Source organism: Chelonoidis abingdonii, chromosome 2, assembly GCF_003597395.2.
Source record: "Chelonoidis abingdonii isolate Lonesome George chromosome 2, CheloAbing_2.0, whole genome shotgun sequence".
In the NCBI taxonomy this organism is placed as follows: domain Eukaryota; kingdom Metazoa; phylum Chordata; order Testudines; family Testudinidae; genus Chelonoidis; species Chelonoidis abingdonii.
In genome coordinates, this window is record NC_133770.1 from 180,362,831 (window position 1) to 180,387,949 (window position 25,119).

General features: G+C 43.4%; 1 protein-coding gene across 1 annotated transcript in view; it reads left to right on the forward strand.

Annotated features, from left to right (window-relative positions):
* The first annotated feature begins 485 nt into the window (after window positions 1–485).
* Window positions 486–25,119, forward strand: part of LOC116818024 (enoyl-CoA hydratase EchA19-like) — a 47,203-nt gene continuing 22,569 nt past the window's right edge. Inside the window, exons 1-4 of the mRNA XM_032768607.2 lie at window positions 486–818; window positions 5,493–5,660; window positions 18,876–18,973; window positions 23,361–23,505. Coding sequence (XP_032624498.1) covers window positions 665–818; window positions 5,493–5,660; window positions 18,876–18,973; window positions 23,361–23,505 — 565 coding nt within the window. The 5' untranslated portion in view covers window positions 486–664. The remainder of the gene's footprint in view (window positions 819–5,492; window positions 5,661–18,875; window positions 18,974–23,360; window positions 23,506–25,119) is intronic.

Sequence of the window (25,119 nt, forward strand, 5' to 3'; positions counted from 1 at the left end):
AAATCAGCAATGCGTGTCTAACTTGCAAAGATTAATATTTAATCCCGGTCACTTTCTCTAGAGTTCATTAAGACTCACTGCCACCAATGTAGTGTCATGCAGTTGTTACAGTGCCTAGTATAAAGATGGCACCTACAGCAGCAACAGGGGGCAGTTCTGCAGGGGATATTGACAGGGAGGGAGCACATTCCCCTGCTCTCTCACAGAGCAGGGCTGGAATAAGGGCTGGCACACCCAGCAGAAGACTGGACTCTGTATTTCCTGGCTCAAGGACCATCGCATGATCTGGGTCCAGGGGCTAACAATGATCGATACTCCTATTACATGCCAGAGATCGGCACCGACTGGCTCCATTTACAGCTGCCTCCACAATGGCCCTCCGCGCCCCTGACAGCTTAAGAGGCGACTATCTTCTCTCAGGGCAGCCTGCAGCTTCAGTGGTGACGAGACAAATGGGAGGGGGAGGGAACAACGGGACCGTGGCCATTTTGAAAGACAGCAGAGATCAGCAGCCGCTCAGCCCACTTGGGAGCTGGTCAGTGGGTGCGTGTCACAGCTGGGTCTCGCTGCGCCGCGCCTTGCGCGCTGGCACCATCCGAGTGCCCGGGGGAAGCGCTGCGCGGATCCTGGCTTCGGAATCGTGCTGCTGCCCGCGCTGGGGGGAATGTCCAGGCAGCTCATGCGTAACCCTGCGCGCCTCCTCTTCAGCGAGGCCCTGGGCAGGAGCCAGGCGGCAACAGCAGCAGGTGCCTCTGCCAGGGAGACCTGCTCCTCCTCCTCCTCGGCTGCAGCAGGAGCAGGGACACCGGGAGACGAAGGTTTGTGTCCCTGCGTCCCCGGCAGAGGGCAGTGCTCACTGGGCTGCTGACGGGAGAACGCTTACGGGGTGGAAGGAGGCAGGGAGGATCAGCGCCGCCGCCGCTGCCGCACACCAGAGCGTGCGATGTGGAAGCGAACTCGCTTGCCGTCACCTCCCGCGCATGGGAGCGGCAAAGCCACTCCATCCCCTTCGCTGCAGTGCGAGAACCCACAGGGCAGCCTGCAGCCGGACCCTCCCCGCTGCTTCGCGCCTGCAGCCGCGCCCACGTTGCTGGATTACAAGCGCTGTAAAGCGTCTCGGAGCCTGCGTGGTTTTTAGGAAGCCCCTCACCCCATGGCCCTTAGTAAATGCCACGGTTTAGGCGCTGATCCGTAATAACTCCCTTCGCTTCCAGGGCTTTGGGGTCATATCAAATGTCCATTTCTAGGACGAATTATTCTTTTGGGAAGGATCAGCATTAGATTCTGAGTAATGTGTCCCAATGTGGGAGCTGCAGATTCTAAGCTGATTTATAGGAGGCTCTGAGCAGTTTATTTATTAAACTTGAAAACCAAAATAGGAATTCTTGATTGTTTGGGGACCCAAGTTTTCATGTGTCTTGATGACATTCCATTTCTTTTGTTGGAAATTTGACCTCAGCATGAAAAACAGCATTGTACTGTATGCTGAAGCAATGGTTCCGATTTAGTGTTACCCTCTGCCTGCTTTTCCCTGTTACAGAGCAGCTGGTAACCCACTTCAGCCAGGTTTATGGCCCCCTTGTGTCATCGGAGTGGCACAAAGCTGCTGAGTGTACCAGTGCATCTGACCTGATGATGCATACAACAGAATGGAGACTAAAGGATAGCATCCTAGTTGGAGAAGTGATGTTTGCAGGACCTCTGTTTATGTTTCCTTCATGAGATAGATGCTTTGCCTAGAGAACAGTCTTCACCTTGCACTGGACAAAATGAAACTATGATGAAAAAATGGTAAACGATACAGCAGGTGACTCAAGCGTCTTCTTTCTTAAAGAACTGCTATTGGATATAGTGCTCTACTGACTGAGTTCCATCACTAGCTTGCTGTTTCATTTTTGAATAGCAGTGAATTTCTTGATCCTTAAGCCCCATTCTGCTCTTTTCTCCAATCCCTATGCTTCATGAAGGGTAAAGTCCTGTTCTGAGGCCTTAAGTGGGATTTATGTGGGTCAGAGGATTTGTGCCGATTCATCACACAGTTGAATTTCACTCAGAAAGAGTCAAGCTTGAGAAGTGTAGCTGGATGACCATGCATTTAAAATGAAATGCTATCTGTGCAGTTTGGGGTGGCTGTAGACTGCTGTCATAGCTTTCCTACTTAGATCTGAACCTTAGAGTTCAGAAAATAAGATGCTAGCATAAATTCCTCTAAGCTTAATTACCAGCTTAGATCTGATAGCGCTGCCACCAGCCAGATTTCCAGTGTCTGGCGCACTCTGGTCTCCCCAAAACCTTCCCTGGGGGACCCCAAGACTCAGATGCCCTGAGTCTACAACAAAGGGAAATAACCCCCTCCCCTTGTCTCCTCTTAATTTCCTCCCAGGCTTCCCCTCCCTGGATGGCCCTGGACGATCACCCTGTTTCAAGTCCTTGAAATGCAAACACAGAGAGATCAAGTTTCTTTCACCCTCAGTCAGAGTCCCTGCAAAGGTAAGCTTTGCAACTCTGACACAAAGAGATTTTCCCTTCCCCCCTGTTTCCTTCCTCCCCACCAATTCCCTGGTGAGTTCTAACTAGGAAAAAATCCAACAGGTCTTAAAAAGAAAGCTTTATATAAAAAGAAAGAAAAAGACATAAAAATGATCTCTGTATCAAGTTGACAATATACAGGGTATTTGGCTTAAAGAAAAATGAATAAACAGCCTTATCCAAAAAGAAATACAATTTAAAACATTCCAGCAAACTACACACATGTAAATACAAAAAAAAAACAATAGAAGATTACTGTCTTTCTACCTTTGTACTTTCAACTTGGAAACAGAAGATTAGAAAAGCTTGAAGAGAGCAAGTTCACTCTCAGAGCCGAGAGCAACAGAACGCAAAAAACACACACCCAGAAGTTCCCTTCCTTGAGATTTGAAAAATCTTGTTTCCTGATTGGTCCTCTGGTCAGGTGTTTGGTTACCCCTTTGCAGGTGAAATAGACATTAACCCTTAGCTATCTGTTTATGACAACTGCCATAAATGTTTCATAAACTGTGAGAATAAAGGCTGATTTTACTTTAATCACCCTAGGAATGTAACAGTCCCTTGGAAGTGGAGTGTCTTATTGCTGTTGTTACATCCCAAGGGAAAAATCCTGGCTCATAATTGGTTAAAACAGTGATATGATGAGTTAGTAGCCTTCTGCTGTTTAGGCTCTTCAGCGGTGAGCAATATTGAGATCTAGAGCAGTATTAATCAATCAGATCACATATGTCAAACAAGTTTTTACTAGCCTCAAATGCATTCTATCTGTCTCTAGCCGATCTGACAGCAGTTCTTATTTCTTTCAATGTAAAATGTATAATACCTATCCTGGACTCTAGGAGCCTATGCCAATAACTTAAAATAACTTTAGAAGCATAGCCAACAGCTTCTCCTGTACCCAAAATAGTAATAAAATAAAGCCTCCCAAGTGCCCCTTCGTGCACAAACATCTTCCCTTATATCCTCCCAAACTTGTGTAAACAGATAACTGTGCAGTATACCCTGACTGTTCACAGACTCAGGTTGTTTTGGATCAATGGGGGAATTCGGTTCCAAAGCTGAGCGCTCCTCACAGCAAATATCCTGCTGGGAGACCTCCCCCATCCCCCCTTTCTCCTTTATATGGAAGAACCTCTGCAAATTACAGCTATGGTAGTGTGGAACATGGAAAAATGTGATCTCTCAGGTATAAAGGTCTTCCTGACTGTCCCATCAGAAGTGAATAACTGGGCCAGATCTTCAGCTTTTGTAAATCGGATTTGTTCTATTGAGACCAGGGAAATGAAGCCAATTTACACCAGCTGAGAATCTGTCACATTTATTTTTCTGGACTTCAGGTCCCTATAGACTACGGCTTTAAAGGAAAAACTGTCACATTTTCAGTTACATGCGATGAAAATATTTAGAATATATGTAAAATTACAGGTACTGAGCCAAATTCTGCACTTAGTTTCATTGCTGCTGTTCTGGAATATCTCATTGTAAATTCATGCAGTGCCTAGAATCTCCAGCTACGACTGAGACCCCATTGTACTGGGTACAGTACGCACACTTAGAAGAAACCCCAGACAGTAAATAATCCAACTTCTTACACTGAGAGCGGAATTGGACCCCTTGGTTTCCTATTTTGGTAGAAAGAGAGAGTTACTGTATCTTGAGGTAAATATGATTATTTACAGGAGTACTTGTGGCACCTTAGAGACTAACCAATTTATTTGAGCATAAGATTTCGTGGACTACAGCCCACTTTGGATGCATGGAATGGAACATATATTGAGGATATATATATTCACATACAGAGAGCATGAAAAGGTGGGAGTTGTCAAGAGTTGGTAAGACAACTCCCACCTTTTCATGCTCTCTGTATGGAGGGTCGGTTCTACAATTTTTGCCACCCCAAGCAGTGCACCGAATTGCCGCCGTGGACGGCGGGGGCAGTTTGTGTGCCCTTAGGGCGGCAGGTGCGTTTCTGCGGCGGCGGCAGTTCGGCAGCAGTTTCTATATTTAGCTGAAGCCACTGCTGACAAGTAAACATAGAAGCTGTTGCCGAATTGCCGCCACAGTGGAAATGCGCATGCCGCCCTAAGGGCACACGGACCGCGGTGGCAATTGGGTGCGCTGCTTGGGAGCAAAACAACAGGGCCTGCCACCCCTGGCAGATTGCTGCCCCAAGCACCAGCTTGAAATGCTGGTGCCTGGAGCCAGCCCTGTCTATATGTGTATATATATCTCCTCAATATATGTTCCATTCCATGCATGCAAAGAAGTGGGCTGAAGCTCACAAAAGCTTATGCTCAAATAAATTTGTTAGTCTCTAAGGTGCCACAAGTACTCCTGTTCTCTTTGCGGATACAGACTAACACGGCTGCTACTCTGAAACCTGTTATGATTATTTACTACTTTCAACAATTAATCTCGTTAGTTATTTAATTAAAAGTTAATGTTTATTGTAAAATGGGTTACTGAGGGGTGTTTTAAGCAACCTGATTGCCTGCTTTGCTTAACATTAATTCTGTAGAAATTTCTTGTATCTCCAATACCAGTTGAAACTACCTCTTGCATTTAAAAATAACTTTTTTGCTTCATTTTTTAGCAATAACAATGATACCACAGCTCATTACACCCAGAAGAGTGATGCCCCAGCTGTGCTTGAGACTGTCCGCTCTTCACAGCTGGTCTTTGTTATTAATTCTCTGGAAATATCTTCTATCCTTATTTACTGTTGCTTAAATACAAGCCTGGCAAAGATACTATATATTAAAATGTTTAAAAATGTTCATGAAGGAATGATGTAAGTGGTAAAAATAATATGTTGGATTTACCTCTGTTTATTTTAAATGTCTCTGTCGTCTAATAATAAAACATTTTAAGCCTTTCAGACCCCCTTTTTAATATATTAATGACTTACTAAAAAGAATGTAAGTATACTTTTACGCTGATTGTTTTTCTTCTCCCCCACACAGGGAAGAAAAATGTAGTCACTGAAAGACACGGAACCATCATGACAACTGGGATTAACAGGCCAGAAGCCAGGAATGCTGTGAATCAGGAGACTGCAGCAATGCTTCTTCAGGCGTTCACCTCATTTGAAGATGATACCTCACTAACTGTTGCTGTGCTTCATGGAATAGGTGAGATTTGTTATAGCCCTGGCTGGAATCCTCTCTCTCCCCCCTCCCACCCCCCCCCCAGCGGGTGTTCACCAGGCTGTTATAATTAGACCCAACGTTTGAATCTAACATGCTTTCCAACCATCTGAGTCTGGACAGAGTCCAGTCACTGTCTGACTGAGCCTCTAGGGCATGCTCCTGGCATGCAGACTCCCTGTCTGGCCCTCTTCTTGGGATGTGGGACTCCTCAGTGTAGTTGCCCTCAGCCTCAAGACCGGTGCTGAAACTCCCCTGCTGTCTGTGCATGGTTTCCTCAAAGCTCTAGTTTATAGTTTAACTCTTTGGGGACACGTGGCAGTTAAAGTAGGGAGCACAGACTTTGTTAAGGAACTTAAACACGTATACTTTACTCATAGACAGCACAGCAGAATTACAGGCAAAACAATGAACATATCAATGCAATTCCTCTTCTGCCCCCCAGAGGCCAGAGTCCTCACTGCTTCTGAGAATTTTTAGGGTTTTGGTTGGTTTCTTTGTGGGAAGAGGAAGCCTGTTCTGTGCCCACTTCTCTAGCTGTGTCCTCTGTTTCTTGTGGCAGGCTGACTGTCTTGCCCAAAGTGCTCATCTCTTTTTAAAAAGCAATCTGTAACATCTTTTTTTTTTCTGTCCTTGTGCCGGGATTTTTCTGTGCCCCAATCCCCCAAGGCTTGCTAGGCAAAGAGTTTTTAAAACTCAGTGGTTCTGCTTGTAACAACCTCCATTGACCATTCAGGGCAAAGCTATTCAGTTGTTAATGGCCCCGTTTGACTTCTCCAGACATAGTTTGTTCACTTCATGCCAGGTCCCAGCCACCAAATGGATATCTAATTCACAATGGCTGTTACAACCATAAATGATACTAGGGATGTATATGTTGACCCAAACATATTTCCCAAACTGTCGCAAGGCTGTTCTCTTCTCCTGAGATTAATCTTCTAAGTTCTGAAAAAAATGGAATATTAATTTCTACAAAGATGTCTGGTACGTGGCTCTAACTTTTTGAACGGTAGGTGATGGAAAAAGCCTTCTTGAGTTTATTTAACCCATGCATGTCTCCTTATCGATCTAAACACACGACTGAATAAATGATTAGTTGAAGTATGATTTACGTCCAAAAGCATGATTCCGCAAACACTTGCACACGTGAGTAACTTTATACCCATGAATAACTTGTGTGTAAAATGTTTGTAGGATCAACGTTAATTAGGGTCCTGCTCCTTCAGGCTCTCAGGTATGAAAAAAAATATTTTTTTGGGACTCATGCTATACCTTCACAAACAGTGAAGTGGACACTGATTTTTTTGGATGCCTTGTATTTTGTGTGCCCAGCTTGAGACATGTTGGTCATGAACTTCAGAGGTGCCGCTCACACCTCTGATGCTCATGCTGACTTCCAGAGGAGCTGTGAATACTCAACACTTTGAAAAATCAGTCTGAAGTTGTCTCAGGCTTGGCATTTAAACATGGAGGAACCCAAAATAAATGATCACCGTTGAACATTTTGGCAATGGTATACCTTCATAGGCAGTGAAGTGGTTAATTATAACCTGATTTTGGTCAGAATCTCTTTTCTCTAATAAACATCACTGTTTATATTGGTGTCTCTTCAGCAAAATAGCAGCCGTTCCCAGATGCTGCTAGATGCTGTTAGGCTTTATTACTCATGGTTTCTTGACTGTGTCAATGTACATGTTCACTTATACACTGAATGTAAAGTTATGAAGAGGTAAAATATTTTAGATACAACTAACTGAATTCATTTGATGCTTGTTGTAAAATGTGTTCTTGAGTAATAGTTGTTTATAAGCTAATAAGAAACTCTAGAGACAAATTCCTGTTTTTGTTCTTTGAAAATATATATAATATCATGACAGTTATGCTTCAGGGTCAGATACCCAGCTGGTATAAATCAACATAGCTCCATTGATTTTCATTAACTGAGAATCTGGCTGTTGGAGGCTTTTTACTGTAATTATACTGCTCAGGTGCTGTGTGACTTTTGAGAAATCTTTTATATTTGAGACTATTCTCTAGGTGCCAAAAAAAAAATGATGACTTATTTTGCCCAATACAAATGACTTATTGTGCCCACAGACTAGGGTAAGACAAGGAACGTGTATTTGAAAATCAAAACAGGAAATGAGAACATGCATATTATTTAAGATGCATGTGCAGTTTTTTCTTGCTTTATTCATTTATCTTGGAAGCGCTGCAGTTGAATTTAGGATGACTGAGACATAAAATCCAGCACTTGGGGGGGAAAAAAAACCCACTCTAAACTTCAAAGAGTTTATGAAAGTACTTATGTGAATTGTCAGATGGAGGTAGCAAAATAAGGAGAGGCCAAATAAAAACAATGTCTCATTTTTGAGAGAAGACATTTATTTTTCTCAGGGGAGGAACAGGTCAAATACCCAACCTGCCATTAGAGTTTTGTATTTGGAGATTGTCACACTTTTCCAAACTAAACAGGTAGTTTCCTAGATCAGCCTTCAGTTTGACATGGGCCTCTAATAAGATTTAGTTGGCTGAATTAATTAGTTTGTATTTTCTTTAACTTAATCTCTCATCCCTGGCCCAGATCCACTAAGTTTTTAATCAATGACACTCTGTCTTCCAGGAATGAGTTATCAAAAGCAACAGGGCTTGTGGACTTCTCTGTGGTACACCACTACTTCGATATAACGCCGCCCGATATAACACGAATTCAGATATAACGTGGTAAAGCAGTGCTCCGGGGGGGAGGGGGTCCACGAGTTCAATATAACATGGTTTCACCCATAAGATTTTTTGGCTTCCAAGAACAGCGTTATATCAAGGTAGAGGTGTATTTATTTAATTTATACTAGTGTATGTAATGATTGAGCTCTTAGATGTGTATGGTTCAGCAAGAACAGACTCACCCATTTTACAAGAAAACTCTTATTCACTACAAGAAAAACTCACTGGGCCAAATTCACCCCTGGTGTAACTTCACTGATTTCAGTAGAGTTGCAGAGGGTATGACTTTGGTTTATTGGCTCTGTTCATACATCTCATAGTTTCTCTAGCCTCACTCTTCTCGCTTCTCAGTCTGCCTTTATATGATTCCTCTCACTCAGCATCCTAACTCCCAAACCAACTATCAGCACAAAAGCAATGACTGTCCTATCACTGGGCGCTACCATGTATTACAGGCAAACACTTATATTCTTTGTCTTTCTGGTGTTTTCTGAAAAAACAAGATTTTTAAAAGTGACTTGTGATTATTATTATTATTGTTGGTGCTTCAAACTTCAGGTGCCCAAAACTGAGATACCATAAAGGGACTTAGCTTTCAGAAAGTTCTGAGCCCACTTTCTGAAAATCAGGCCCCTTTAAAGTATTGCAAGTCAGGCACCCAAAAATTGAGGCACTCAGAATCACAAGTCACTTTTGAAAACTTCACCCTAGGGTTTTTGTTTGTTTGTTTGTTTGTTTTTTAACCTGTCCCCTGTCTCCAGACTGATGGTCATTTGGCTGCATAATACTTAGCACATACAGAATACATGCTAACAATGCTAATACATACTCACTATTAATACATGACAGTTCTTATTCAAATATAAAAGAGGTGCTAGGCTGGAGTCAGTGGTATTACTGAAGTCCTGGGAAAATTACAGAAAGTGGTGTAGACTTAAAAAAAGGAAAGTTGTGTGTATATTTCAAAGCTTTACATCCCCAGCACATATACATGGGTTACTTATGCCACCCTAACTGATTTAACAGAGAAAATTAGATGATTGAATTTTGCAGCATTGTACAGTGGTTCCATCTGTTAAACTGTATCAGGGAGGTTCTTGCTCTGTGGTCTTTTATGTTTTAGAGACAGCAAGGGATTTCTGTCCATCATACAGTGGAATATTAAAGTAGATGTGGTGGGCTGCAATGTTTTGATTTTCATTGTGGTGGAGCAGCAAGCAGCAGTTCCAGCACTCTGCAGTAACGATACCGCAGTCATGCAAGAAATGGTCTGAATTCACTCTTTCAGCTGCGGAAGCTGTGTGGAGGAGGCACACTTTCAGTGATAAGAAAGTGGAGGGGGTGGAAGGGTGAATAGGTTTTTGGCATTCACCGGTGAGAACCCTGGAAGTGAATTCTTGTTTACTTTGTCTTCACTTTCTTTTAAATGACACATCCTTAGAGAATGCAGCCTTTATTCAGTATTTAATCATAACATTGGCATCCGCAAAGGAAGAGAATATGGAGGGTTACTAAAAAGTCAGTGCAATGCTGATATTAGACCAGGATCTTCAGCGCCAAAAGACCAATCTCTTCATTTTCTTTCACCATCAAAAGATTTTTATTTCTATGTTTACTTTTTAAGAAGCTATTTCATAATCTCAGCTAGCATATGATACCACTGTCTAGTTTTGCCACAGCCCAAATGATTATAAATATGCAACTTGTGGCCTCTGGGCACCTATGTGAGATTAGGTGGCCTCGCTGCTCTTCATAGAACCTCAGATTTAAATATAGGAATAACGTGTATTGTATTAGGTGACATAAAGGCAAATTCTTCGCACACACTCCTTTGAAGAGGTGAAGTGGCCTGCCTGCAGTGGAACTTGTGTGGTTCCCCGGGGCTGGAGTGGGGCTGGGCTCCATGCCATGGGTATGAATTTCTCGTGCCTTACAAAGCCAGTCTTCCTGGAAGCACACTGTGGCCACGTCTACACTACGGGATAATATCGAATTAGCTAAAATCGGTTTTATAAAACTGATATTATAAATTCGATTTCATGCGGCCACACTAGGCACAGTAATTCGGCGTTGTGCGTCCAATGGTCCGAGGCTAGACGTCGATTTCTGAAGCGTTGCAATTTGTGGTAGGCTCCTCGTGCTATCCCACAGTTCCCCGTCGCAGTCTCCCCCACCCTTGGAATTCTGGGTTGAATCATTATTGTCGGCGGGTGGTTCGTGGGTAAATGTCCATCAGTCCATTCCTTCCTCGGGAAAGACATCAGCTGACAATCCTTTCGCGCGTTTTTCCTGGATTGCCCTGCAACGCCCATAGCACGGCAACCCATGGAGCCCGTTCAGCTTTTTTTTTCCGGACCGGATGTGTACGGGATGCGGCAGAGAGAGAGGCGATACTCAGCGCTACACAGTAGGCATTCACTTGCTTTTGCATGAAGCAGAGAATGGTACCGGTCGTTCGTACCGTCTACTGTCGGAAGAACAACTGGCAATGAGATGACGGCTTCTCTCTCCCCCTCTGTCTGTCCGCTGCTATCATGAGTGCCTCTGGGCTGAAATCGGCTGGGGGCGCAATGCAAAAGCAAATATTGGGATTGACTCACTTGGGACTGAGTCAATCCCCTCCCTTATGGGTTTCTCAAATAGGAGTCAGTCCTGCCTAGAATAAGGGGCAAAGTGTATTAGAGGACCAGTGTATCCAGAGCACTGCTGCTCCATGTCCGATCCACAGGGGGTGCCCCTGCAACACCCCACCCGTTGCTTCCCCTCTCCCCCAACCTTCCTGGCTACCGTGGCAGTGTCCCCCCCATTTGTGTCATGAAGTTATAACGAATGCAGGAATTAAGAAACAGAGACTGTTAGTGAGATAATGAGGGGGAGGCAGCCTCCGGGCTATGACAGTCAGGCAGTACGGAATCTTTTCTTTACACAGGAAAGGGAGGAGGGCTGATGAACTCAGCCCCCAGTTGTCTATGATGAAGACAGTTACCGCTGGTTCTGTACCATCTATCTGGGAGTCACTGGGAGTCCATTCCCATTTTAACCCAGGCGCCCCCGCCAGCCTCACCTGAGGCCAGCCCAGGAGACTCACGGGGCTGATGCGACGACGGATATCAGTCATATGTACCGTCTACCACCGGGAGGGGAGAGAGCGGATGACTGCTCTTCACGCTGCCAGCATCGCGTCACCAGCAGCATTCAAGTACACATAGGTGACATTGAAAGAAGTCAAGAATGATTTCTTTCCCTTTTTTTCCTTTCACGTGGTGGGGGACTGAGGAGCTATTCCTGAACAAGCCAGACAGCTGTGGTTGAACCTACAGACATGGAGCTCACGCCAGAATGCAACTCTTTTTTCAGAGACTGCTGTGGACTGTGGGATAAGCTGGAGTCCCTCAGTTTATCCCCTCCATCCATGAGCGTCCATTTGAGTCTCTGGCTTCCCGTTACGCGTTATCACGCAGCGCTGTGTTATCCTGGAGATTTTTTTTTTCAAACGCTTTGGCATTTCGTGTTCTGTAACGGAGCTCTGATCCAACCAGATTTGTCTCCCCCATACAGCGAGCAGATCTAGTATCTCGTATGTTTCCATGCTGGAGCTCTTTTTTGGATTTGAGACTGCACGCCACCTCGTGCTGATCAAGCTCCACGCTGGGACAAACAGAAAGTAATTCAAAAGTTGGGGCGTTTTCTGTTTACCTGCCCGCTGCATCCGAGTTTCAGATTGCTGTCCAAAGCGTCAGTGGTGCACTGTGGGATGACCGCCGGGGCCATAACGTCGATTTCCGTCCACACTCCCGTAATCCGATATGTTAAATCGCATTTAGCGCTACTTCCTCTCGTCGGGGTGGAGTACAGAAATCGATTTAAAGAGCCCTTTATATCGATATAAAGGGCGTTGTAGTGTGGACGGGTACAGCGTTAAATTGATTTAACTCTCTTTAAATCGATTTAAACGCATAGTGTAGACCAGGCCTGTGCCCCAGCACACAGGGGAGGAGTAGGAGGTTTGCTAGTTGAACCCTGGCTACAGGACTCTACTGGACCTTCTTAAGGGAGTTTGTGCTGTAGAGGTTATGGTAGCTTTGAGATTGCAGTGGTGGGCATGAAGTAGTTTTAGTTGCTGCTCACAGCTGTGAGAGAATCTTCTTCTCCCTCCTGCCCTCGGCCCCCATAGAATTAAGACCAGGAGAGTTGGTGCAGGGTAGAGATTTTTTTCTTTGAAGTCCATTTCTGGAATAGTGAACACCACCAGTGTCGCCCTCACTTTCCCCCAAGGACCTTTGATCTGCGATAGGTAAAAGCTGATGGTGTATGCTGAAGTAACTTGATGTTTTCTCTTTTTTGTTTGAAAACTGAAATGCAAACAGGTCTACACTACTACCAAACTGTAAACACTACTGTATTAATATAGCTCTGAGTGCAATAACTTGTCATACTGCACTGCAGAAAGCTGTCCTTGTGTCTCATTCACAAATGATTTTGTCTTGGGAGACAGTCTTGGGAGATCTATTTTTAAAACAAAATTACATTGCACTTATTTATCTTCATTATTCATCTTCCCAATCTTAAATGTGTTTTGAAAATTGTCATGGAGATGCTTAACTTACACAGCTTCACATAAACTATTTTATTGGATGAAATGTTGGAGAGCTAATGACACTCATTTGGTTTATGTTAAGAGTATTTAATACCCACTGTTACATGCTATTGCATTGACTAATGATTTGGACCATAAAACAGAAATTGGTTTTGCAGCATCCCTTGGAGGAATCTTACAGAAAGTTCAGAGGTTGTGGCTAGAACATATGTTTTAACCTAGTTTTAGTATACTTGGGTCCAGTCCACACTGGCTGGCCAAACCGGCTTACAGCCCAGTTCAGCCACAACCATTTTTAAAACCTACTTAACCACAACTGTTAAACACTGTTATCTGGCTTTTGCAGAAAGGGCTGTAATTCATATTCAGGGTCATGCTTCTACAGCTGTGATTTGGGAAATTTCCTCAACCAGAACATGGATTGTTTGATTCAAACCTGTATGAAGCTTTTCTCTCAAGAGTTCATTTTCTGACATGGATTTCTTTTAGATTCCTAGACTTGATATTTCCTTCCTCTCATTCACACAGCTAATTTGAATGAAGAGAGAGTTTAATTTTGTGTCAGTGTGTTGTGTAACTCCTAGGTGAATATAGCACTTAATGAACATGTCATTCTTAGTTATCTTCTAACCATAGCTCAGTCTGGATTTTGAGTAGCAATATGTGTCTCTACAGTAGTTGTTGGCTTTCCAGATTCAGGGACTGCTCCTTTCTCATATCTCACAATAACTGCCTTCACGAGAGAGCTTCTCCATATTCACTTATTAGTCAGGTGTTTAACTCTTCCTTGGGAACTAACTTTCATCCTGAGTTACTATATTTTCCTCCTTTCAGGCTTCTGCATTAACTGCTGTCATGCAGCCCCTCTTGTAAGGGAAACACTACCTTAGTTCATCTTGTTCAATTAGATTATTGAATGTTATCAAGAGATCATCACACTATTGCCTATTTTTTTCTCTCTTCCTTCCAGATTCTTTACCAATGAGGTTTTGGAGTTCCAACAAAATCATCTCAAAATTAAAGGGCAAATTCTGCCCAGCCTTATGTGAGTGCACAGTGTGGGTGAGGCCACAAATATCCTCTCCCCACTCTTCCACTACCCCGGCAAGGCCCAGCCTAAGTTGCACTCCTTGTGCTTAGGGGAGTGATAAGATTGCTCCATCCTTACTCGCAGTGTACATGCTGCCCCAGAGGGTACAGGGACTAGACAGGGTCATGACTGTATCCCTGCACACTGACTACAGGAGCTCCCTATAGCGTGTATAGCAGCATGCATGCTATCTCTGTACACACAGGAAGAATGTTATCTCTGAGGCAAATGCCTCTCGGGTGTTCTCTCTGGGGCAGTGTGGCTCTGCAGTGCCCTCCCAATCCAGGGCTGTGCCGATAAGGCACAATTAAGCCCTTTATCTGCTTTTGTTCCCTGTCATCATTTATGAAGAATGACTTCACCAATGGACAAAATAAAAAGAGACTTCAGCCTCACTCTAAACCTGTTCTTTTTTCATCAATTAGATCTGCTGTTCGTAGCCTACATTCCCAAATTGTGGTCTGCTGTTCATGTGAGATGTCATCTCTCTTACTCTTGTTGTTATTTATTTGAATTTTCATAGCCACTTTGAATCAGAAGACCTTCTACCTAAACTCCCCCTTTCTGCTTTCTGTAGGCATTGCTGCCTGGCATGGACACTTTCTTCCACAGAGCAGTTCAGAACATCTGTGTCCATTCTCTCCCTGTGTTGCTTTACTGTTCATAACAAATGGGATTAGTAGAAGTGATCCCATTAAAGAGAAAACAGGCTGATTTATCAGTAAATGAAGTTCTCTGACAAGTTTATCTTCTCCACACGCTCATAGGCTCCCTCCTCCTCCTTGTTGCTTCAGATCTTAAATTCAAATCTCAGTCCACAAACCTGAGGGACAGATTCTCAACTGCTGAATATTGATTTAGCTCCATTGATATTAATGGAGGACTGGATGAGGATATGGTCTTGAGTTGGTGATGTTTGCCCAATTCTTGAAAAAGAACTGTTTGCTTGAGATAGATGCATCTCAAGCAAACCGGGATAGCTCAGTGGTTTGAGCATTGGCTTGCTAAACTCAGGGTTGTGAGCTCAATCCTTGAGGGAGCCACTTAGGGATCTGGGGCAAAAACTGGTCCTGCTAGTGAAGGCAGTGGGCTGGACTCGATGACCTTTTGAGGTCCCTTCCAGTTCTAGGAGATGGGTATATCTCCAGATTACCTTTATGTTGAAATGCACACTAAAGCTTTCTAAGTCTATTTCAAAAGGGGGAACTATGCAAAAATGAGGGGGTTAGTTAAACAGAAGTTAAAAGGTACAGTGACTAAAGTGAAATCCCTGCAAGCTGCATGGGCTCTTTTTAAAGACACCATAATAGAGGCCCAACTTCAATGTATACCCCAAATTAAGAAACACAGTAAACAGTAAAAGAAACTAATGGATTCTTTGCTTCAGTCTTTCACGGCTGAGGATGTTAGGGAGATTCCCAAACCTGAGCTGGCTTTTGTAGGTGACAAATCTGAGGAACTGTCACAGATTGAAGTGTCACTAGAGGAGGTTTTGGAATTAATTGATAAACTCAACATTAACAAGTCACCGGGACCAGATGGCATTCACCCAAGAGTTCTGAAAGAACTCAAATGTGAAGTTGCGGAACTATTAACTAAGATTTGTAACCTGTCCTTTAAATCGGCTTCGGTACCCAATGACTGGAAGTTAGCTAATGTAACGCCACAATATTTAAAAAAGGGCTCTAGAGGTGATCCCGCAATTACAGACCGGTAAGTCTAACGTCAGTACCGGGCAAATTAGTCGAAACAATAGTTAAGAATAAAATTGTCAGACACATAGAAAAAACATAACTGTTGAGCAATAGTCAACATGGTTTCTGTAAAGGGAATCATGTCTTACTAATCTATTAGAGTTCTTTGAAGGGGTCAACAAACATGTGGGACAAGGGGGATCCAGTGGACATAGTGTACTTAGATTTCCAGAAAGCCTTTGACAAGGTCCCTCACCAAAGGCTGTTACATAAATTAAGCTGTCATGGGATAAAGGAAGAAGGTCCTTTCATGGATTGAGAACTGGTTAAAAAGACAGGGAACAAAGGGTAGGAATTAATGGTCTGTAAATTCTCAGAATGGAGAGGGGTAACTAGTGGTGTTCCCAAGGGTCAGTCCTAGGACCAATCCTATTCAATTTATTCATAAATGATCTGGAGAAAGGGGTAAACAGTGAGGTGGCAAAGTTTGCAGATGATACTAAACTGCTCAAGATAGTTAAGACCAAAGCAGACTGTGAAGAACTTCAAAAAGATCTCACAAAACTAAGTGATTGGGCAACAAAATGGCAAATGAAATTTAATGTGGATAAATGTAAAGTAATGCACATTGGAAAAAATAACCCCAACTATACATACAATATGATGGGGGCTAATTTAGCTACAATGAGTCAGGAAAAAGATCTTGGAGTCATCGTGGATAGTTCTCTGAAGATGTCCACGCAGTGTGCAGAGGCGGTCAAAAAAGCAAACAGGATGTTAGGAATCATTAAAAAGGGGATAGAGAATAAGACTGAGAATATATTATTGCCCTTATATAAATCCATGGTACGCCCCCACATCTCGATACTGTGTACAGATGTGGTCTCCTCACCTCAAAAAGATATACTGGCACTAGAAAAGGTTCAGAAAAGGGCAACTAAAATGATTAGGGGTTGGAGAGGGTCCCATATGAGGAAAGATTAAAGAGGCTAGGACTCTTCAGCTTGGAAAAGAGGAGACTAAGGGGGATATGATAGAGGTATATATAAAATCATGAGTGATGTGGAGAAAGTGGATAAGGAAAAGTTATTTACTTATTCCCATAATACAAGAACTAGGGGTCACCAAATGAAATTAATAGGCAGCAGGTTTAAAACAAATAAAAGAAGTTCTTCTTCACGCAGCGCACAGTCAACTTGTGGAACTCCTTACCTGAGGAGGTGTGTGAAGGCTAGGACTATAACAGTGTTTAAAAGAGAACTGGATAAATTCATGGTGGTTAAGTCCATAAATGGCTATAGCCAGGATGGGTAAGGAATGGTGTCCCTAGCCTCTGTTTGTCAGAGGATGGCAAATGGTTCATTCCCTCTGGGGCACCTGGCATTGGCCACTGTCGGTAGACAGATACTGGGCTAGATGGACCTTTGGTCTGACCCGGTACGTCCATTCTTATGTTCTTATGTTTCATGGATCCCACATCCTATGGATTGATACATATGCTTATCCAAATAATGTGCCTCTATGAAGGAAATAAACCATTTGGAGAATCAGCCTACATTACCACACCTCTACCCTGATATAACGCGACCCAATATAACACGAATTCAGATATAACTTGGTAAAGCAGCGTTCCGGGGGGCGGAGCTGCATGCTCCAGGGGATCAAAGCAAGTTTGATTTAACATGGTTTCGCCTATAACACGGTAAGGTTTTGTGGCTCTCGGTGTTATATCGGGGTAGAGGTGTATTAAGAAGTCTTTCCACCTCATTAGTGATGTAACTCAACAGTACCTGGTGAGCTGTAGTCTAGTCAATAGAAACAATGACATTAAAAGAATGTTGAGAGTCCAAAGGGAAGCACTCAGGTTGCGAGATGGTAAAATTAAGGTTGCCTGGACAATTTTTTACTCTGCTCCTTTTGTGCATGTTAATGTTTTAAAATATGACAGCCACTAGCTTTCAAACAAATGGTTCAATGTCTTTTTAAAAGTACAATCTTATGGACACATTTGGCATGTTGTAGCCTTTCAGGCAGTGGGTACTGTTGGACCTTACATTGTTTTGCAAATTTCTCAGAATATCTACATATTTTTTCTTCTGCTATCTTAGATATGCTTTACACCCTCTTCAAGGCCCTTTTGTGCTGCCAGAGTGATGAAAAGGACATTAGTATAAACAAGAATCAGATCCTTTGTCTTCACTGACTTACCTTTATACAACTGAAAAAGACAGGTATAATGGAAGAGCTACATCCTGTTGAGATATCATTAAAATGTGTGAGTCAGATCTTTAGCTGGTGTAAATTGGTACAACTATACTGATTTCAATTAATCTATTCCAGTTAGTGTCAGCTGAAGATCTGGCCCTATGTCTGTAATAATAACAATAATTATTATTTTTTGTACCACCCTAGGATATATGACCAGGACTCCATTAAGTCTTACACTTGACAACAATATTAACTTCAAAATGAATCAGAAAAATTTAAAGGTAGAATAAATGAAGAACCTAGATCCAGAAAGCTATTTAGGCTCCTAAATTCCATTGAAATCAGTGGAAGTTAAGGTACTAAGTACTTCTGTGGATCTGGGCCTAAGTGTCTCTCATAAAACTGGATGGATCTACTATACATTATATGCCACTTTGGGCTGGCACAGGTGCCCTGAAACCAGCTTCACTAGGCAGGGAGCTGAAAATGACCCCTTGAGAATGGAAATTTTCATGCACCTTTGACAATAGGTGTGACTACACTTTCACTATCAATAATCCCATTTGAAAGTTGTAGCGAAATGCTGCTGTTGCTGAATGGATGGACAGAAATATAGATATGATGTTTGTCTGAGATATATGTATAAATTTTCTGATCCAGAGCTGTTCCTTAGATGGGTGTAAAAATTGTCTGATGCACATTTTCAGCATGGCTTTCAGGGTGAAATAAGCTTCTGAATAAAAGAAAATGGTCCCTTGAGCCACCCCAAAAGCAGCTCTTGGACAAACCTCAAGGAAAAAATGTGAGTATTTGGAGCTCCACTGATCCCACACTGATGCTTTCCTGAATTCATCATTGCGGAATCTAATTTTTGTGGTGTTTTGTAGGAGGTAATTTCTGTGCTGGTTATGATTTGAAAGAGCTGGCCCACAACCCAACCTCAATAAAATTGGAACAAGATGTCACCAAAGGTCCTGGTCCCATGGTACGTACTTGGAAACAGAACTGTGCAGCATGGAAAGGTTTTTGCAATTCAGTGAAACTAAAGTCAATTTTCGTGGCTTGAAATTGCTGCAGGACCATAGATTCATAGATTCATAGACGCTAGGACTGGAAGGGACCTCGAGAGGTCATCGAGTCCAGTCCCCTGCTCTCATGACAGGACCAAATACTGTCTAGACCATCCCTGATAGACATTTATCTAACTTACTCTTAAATATCTCCAGAGATGGAGATTCCACAACCTCCCTAGGCAATTTATTCCAGTGTTTAACCACCCTGACAGTTAGGAACTTTTTCCTAATGTCCAACCTAAATCTCCCTTGCTGCAGTTTAAGCCCATTGCTTCTTGTTCTATCATTAGAGGCTAAGGTGAACAAGTTTTCTCCCTCCTCCTGATGACACCCTTTTAGATACCTGAAAACTGCTATCATGTCCCCTCTCAGTCTTCTCTTTTCCAAACTAAACAAACCCAATTCTTTCAGCCTTCCTTCATAGGTCATGTTCTCAAGACCTTTAATCATTCTTGTTGCTCTTCTCTGGACCCTCTCCAATTTCTCCACATCTTTCTTGAAATGCGGTGCCCAGAACTGGACACAATACTCCAGTTGAGGCCTAACCAGCGCAGAGTAGAGCGGAAGAATGACTTCTCGTGTCTTGTTTACAACACACCTGTTAATGCATCCCAGAATCACGTTTGCTTTTTTTGCAACAGTATCACACTGTTGACTCATATTTAGCTTGTGGTCCACTATGACCCCTAGATCTCTTTCTGCCATACTCCTTCCTAGACAGTCTCTTCCCATTCTGTATGTGTGAAACTGATTGTTCCTTCCTAAGTGGAGCACTTTGCATTTGTCTTTATTGAACTTCATCCGGTTTACCTCAGACCATTTCTCCAATTTGTCCAGATCATTTTGAATTTTGACCCTGTCCTCCAAAGCAGTTGCAATCCCTCCCAGTTTGGTATCATCTGCAAACTTAATACGCGTACTTTCTATGCCAACATCTAAGTCATTGATGAAGATATTGAACAGAGCTGGTCCCAAAACAGACCCCTGCGGAACCCCACTTGTTATACCTTTCCAGCAGGATTGGGAGCCATTAATAACTACTCTCTGAGTACGGTTATCCAGCCAGTTATGCACCCACCTTATAGTAGCCCCATCTAAATTGTATTTGCCTAGTTTATCATATCGTGTTTCAGTTGTTTTGCTATATGTGTGAGAGGCAGCCATTTTGTTTTTAACAAACAAGAAAACTTTAAAATCTTGATTTATGGAAACAAGTGACAAATGTCTGTTAACTTGCAGACACCAAAAACAGGAAAAAATACTTGTCTTCTTTGAAGTTAACTAAAATCAAATGGGATTGTTTCCCCAAATGAAAAGTAGGCGTTGAGTTATGATGCATCACCTCCCAGACATCTTGGAAATTATATGTACTGTACCCTCTGTTTATATAAATATGAATTACATGATTGTGTGCACAGGGTCATTTGTAGTTCAAATGAAAATACAGTAGGCAGAGACTGTTGAGGGATAGACAGTATACACAGATCTACTATTAACTATTTTCCAGCATGGTATATCAAACATTTTTTGGTAAAGAAAACTTTGGCCCAGTGTCATATGTAGGTACTTGAGTCATGTCTGGGAAGCTGGATTTTCACCAGTGTTAATATGATCCCAGTCATTCTCCATTTGCGTGGTATCTCTGCCATGAAGACTTTGGTGCAGGAGTTCACAGTTTTGCTCAGAAACAGACAGTTTCTTCTGACTTCATAAGCATTGTGCCTCCTAGAAATGAATATCTTTATATTCGTACTTGCTGTGGCTGGTGGTCAGGGAGCAGTCCATATAAAAACATAAGAACTTCAGGTACACCAGGGAGGTTTGCTAGAGATGGACCACTTGTAAGGTGGATGTGTTAGGTAAGTGTTTTATTTTCAGTATGTTATATGGCTGTGCTCAATGCTTTGAACATCACTTTATATGGGCACTCAGAGACTTACCGTATATACTTGATCATAAGCTGGTTCGTTTATAAGCCGACCCCCGCCCCCCCAGATGAATAAGTAAAAATGGAAAATTTTTATGACCCATTCATAAGTCAACCCTATAATTCAGGGGTCAGCAAACTTTGGCTCCCGGGCCATCAGCATAAGCCACTGATCGGCCAAGATGATTTGTCTACCTCGAGCGTCTGAGGCACGGAAGTAAACCTAATTAAACAAAGTGTCCCAACACACCAGCTGCTTACGCCGACGGGCCGGGACAGCAACTAGTGGGAAAATGTGGAGTTTTTTTGGGTGGGGGGAGCAGGGGGGTCAGGGGGGTAACCCCCTGTGACCATTCCCTACATGACCCAGCCCTTAGCCTGGGACCCCCACACTATCCCCATCCCATCCCTTCCCACCTTATCTGGGGAGTGCCACACCGGGTGGCGCAGCTGCAGCATGCTCCGGTGGGCTGGGCGGCACAGCCACACCCTGCTCTGGGGTGCAGGGCTGAGCAGCACAGCTGCTTCAGAGGCTGTGGGGAGAGCAGCGTGGCCAGAAGCGGAGAGACTCTGGCCCCTCCTCTTCCCTTCTGGCTCTGCTGCCTTTTGTTGCTCCCTATGGTGGGGGGAGGGACTGTGCCCCACCTCTCCCTCTCTATACCCCTTCATAAACCAATCCCCTTCTCTGGTGCTTCCCTTTTTTACTAAATAAATTCGGCTTATGAACGAGTATGTACGGTATGTGTTTCCATATACAGCACATTTGCCAGAAGTACATTAATGGTGATGTATTGATAAAATCCATAGTCTCAGAAAACAAAATGTTGAATTAGATACTTGGGTATCAGAATTCATTTACCATACATTGAGTCAGTTTTGTTCTTATCTTAGGAAGTATGAAGGTCAATAAAGTTACTAGGCTTCTCCAGTTGAGACGAAATCAAGGTATCAGTCTCACTGGATAGAATAGTGCATATTCCTGTCTGAAGTTTGCTGCTGCTTCTCATATCTGTAAAGTTATTTAGCATTTTGACAGATGAAGGTGTATAACTCAAATAGAATGAAATCTTTCTTCCTGAAAGTTGTTATTCTAGTGTCTTTTTGAGAATCTTGTCTGAGACTCAACATATACAACCAAAATAATCCTGCTGTTTGAATTGTGTTCATGAAAGAGTAGTGATTTGAGTGGGTGAATAGCTTATTTAACTGTGCCTCAATTTCTCCATCTTTATAATATAAATAACAAAACTTACTAGCCCTTCTAAAGGAATTTGAGGTCCTCTGATGAAAGATGTGGTTTAAGTGCAACATGTTTTTAAAAGACAGCCACAGAAGCAATAGGTCACAGTACGCAGTCCTCTGTCTTTCACTTGCTGAGCCCAATAGTCTCTGAGGCATGCCTTTGTATTAACACTAACAGCCGTGGGTTACATTTGGTCTGTTAGCAAACTGACTACTTCTCTAAATTACTGATGCTTGATCCTTAATACAGTCCTAATATGCATAATTATGGCCTTCAAATCTTATATGATTGCAGTGTATACTATGAAATTTGAACACACATAAAACAAATCAAGGATGAAAGTGAATTTCCTTCCTTCCATGTGTACTGTCTCCCTGATCTCAAAATTTGCTCAGCTAACAAGTAAAATGTCTTTCTTACTGTCAGCCCTAAAAATTCAACATGGGCTTTGAAAGTATAAGTGGGCTCTTTCTACCTTGCACATCATAACCAGTAATAAAGGTTCTGTTAGCCAAATTGTGCCCTTGGCTGCACCTGTATAACCTTTTTGCCTTCATATTATGCCTCAGTGGTACATACTCAAATTTAAGGTAAAGTTTGGAAGACCATGGAGTTGTACAGATGTATCTAAGGTCATCATTTGATTTGCAGCTTTACATAATCTATAAAGGACAACTTCTGTGACTGCAGCTTAGAATTTCACTACTGTGAACATCTGTTTTAACACCAGTTTAACTCACTGGCACTGGACAAAAGTCTTATTAATGTTTTGCTATTGCTGTCCTGATTAAACAGCAGTCATTAGGCTAATTAGGTATCCAGGGATATAGCCCGGTAAAGCAATCCTTAATAAACTGAGTAGACTGTAATCATAAAAATGTAAATTGATCACAGCAAAACCAAGATAATAAATCAAAGTTAGTATATATGGGTGCATTAGCTGATGTGCTGGTTGCAGCCATCCTAGATATGGCCCAATTCTGTAAACGCTTATTACAAGGCATAGTGCTGCTGAAGTCAATAAACCTCCATCCTATATTAAGCAGTACATCCAACAGTGTTTGCAGGATTGGGTCTTTGGTATGTACACTGTGGTATGACTGTATTAATATATCTTTTATTTTGATAGGGTCCTTCCCGAATAAAGTTTTCCAAACCAGTGATTGCTGCAGTAAGTGGATATGCAGTGGCCGGGGGTCTTGAGCTCTCTCTTTTGGCCGACCTGCGTGTTGTGGAGCAGAGTGCCATTTTTGGAGTGTTCTGCAGACGCTTTGGTATGTTTTCATACAAAATCTCTACAGAGATAGCAGAGACCAGATTTTAAAAAATGCTTTTAGAATTGCACTCCGAGTTCTTGCAAGTGTGAAGCCTATATCTGTATATGTGAATTGGGTACATAGACCCACAATTTTCCAGTTTATATGCACACCGTTTGCAGCCACATGGTTACAGATTGATTTGATAATTGGGCCCTGATCCCTTGGAGTCTCTTTCTCTTTGCCTGCTTTCTTTATAACCAAATGTTACAGACAAGTTTGGAAATGAGAAAACTGTTAGCTAACTAAGGGTTTATCTACACTGGGAACTTACGTTGCCATAGCTACGCTGCTTAGGGGTGTGACAAATCCACATTCCTGAGTGACGTAGTGAAGCCCGACTTAACCTCCCGCTTAGACAGTACTAGGCTGACAGAAGAATTCTTCCGTTAACCTAGCTACTTGGGGAGGTGGATTACCTACACTGATGGGAGAATCCCTCCCATTGGTGAAGGTAGTGTCTACATGAGGGGTGGGCAAATTTTTTGGCCCGAGGGCCATATCTGGGTATGGAAATTGTATGGCAGGCCATGAATGCTTACAAATTTGGGGTTGGGATGTGGAGGGGGTGAGGGTTCTGGCCGGGGGTGAGGGCTCTGGGGTGGGGCCAGAAATGAGTTCAGGGCGCAGAAGGGGGCTCTGGGCTGGGGCAGGGTTTGGGGGGGGTTAGGGCTCTGGCTGGGGCTGCAGGCTCTGGGGTAGGGATGGGAATGAGAGGTTTAGGGTGCAGGAGGGTGCTCCGGGCTGGGACCGAGGGGTGCAGGAGAGTGGGAGGGGGATCAGCGCTGGGGCAGGGTGTTGGGACATGGGAGGGGCTATGAAGTGCAGACTCCAGGCAGCACTTACCTCAAGCAGCTTCTAGAAGCAACAGCATGTCCCCCTCTCTGGCTCCTATACAGAAGCGTGTCCAGGCGGCTCTTTGCGCTGCCATGTCTGCAGGCATCGTCTCCGCAGCTCCCATTCGCTGCAGTTCCCAGTCAATGGGAGCTGGGGGGGCTGCACTTGGGGCAGGGGCAGCGTGTGGACTCCCCTGGCTGCCCCTACACGTAGGAGCTGGAGGGAGGACATACTGCTGCTTCTGGGAGCTAGGTGGAGCCGCACCACATGCACGCGGAGTGGCCTCCAGAGAGCTGGAGTGCATGGACACGGAGTGGCCAGCTGGAGAGCTGGAGCGTGTGGAGCAGGGTAAGCCACAGACCCCGCTCCCAAGTGGGAGCTCGAGGGCCGGATTAAATCGGCTGGCGGGCCAGATGTGGACCACAGGCCATAGTTTGCCTACCCCTGGTCTACACTGAAGTGCTATATTAAATAGTCCTTGCAGTGTAATTGAAATTGTCAGTAAGGGCTAGATTTTTAAATATATTTAGGAGTCTGACTCCCACTGAAATAAAATTGATTTCTGAAATGATTTCCGTGGGAGATAAGTGCCTAAATACCAGGGCCGTAGCAACAAAGAACATGGCCCCCTCTGAACATATGTCCGGGGCCCCTTACCGAAAAAGTCAACAGCATATTTCGATGACTTTGCCGTGTCTGAGATCACAAGATTCCAAGTGTGAGCTCCACATGGTA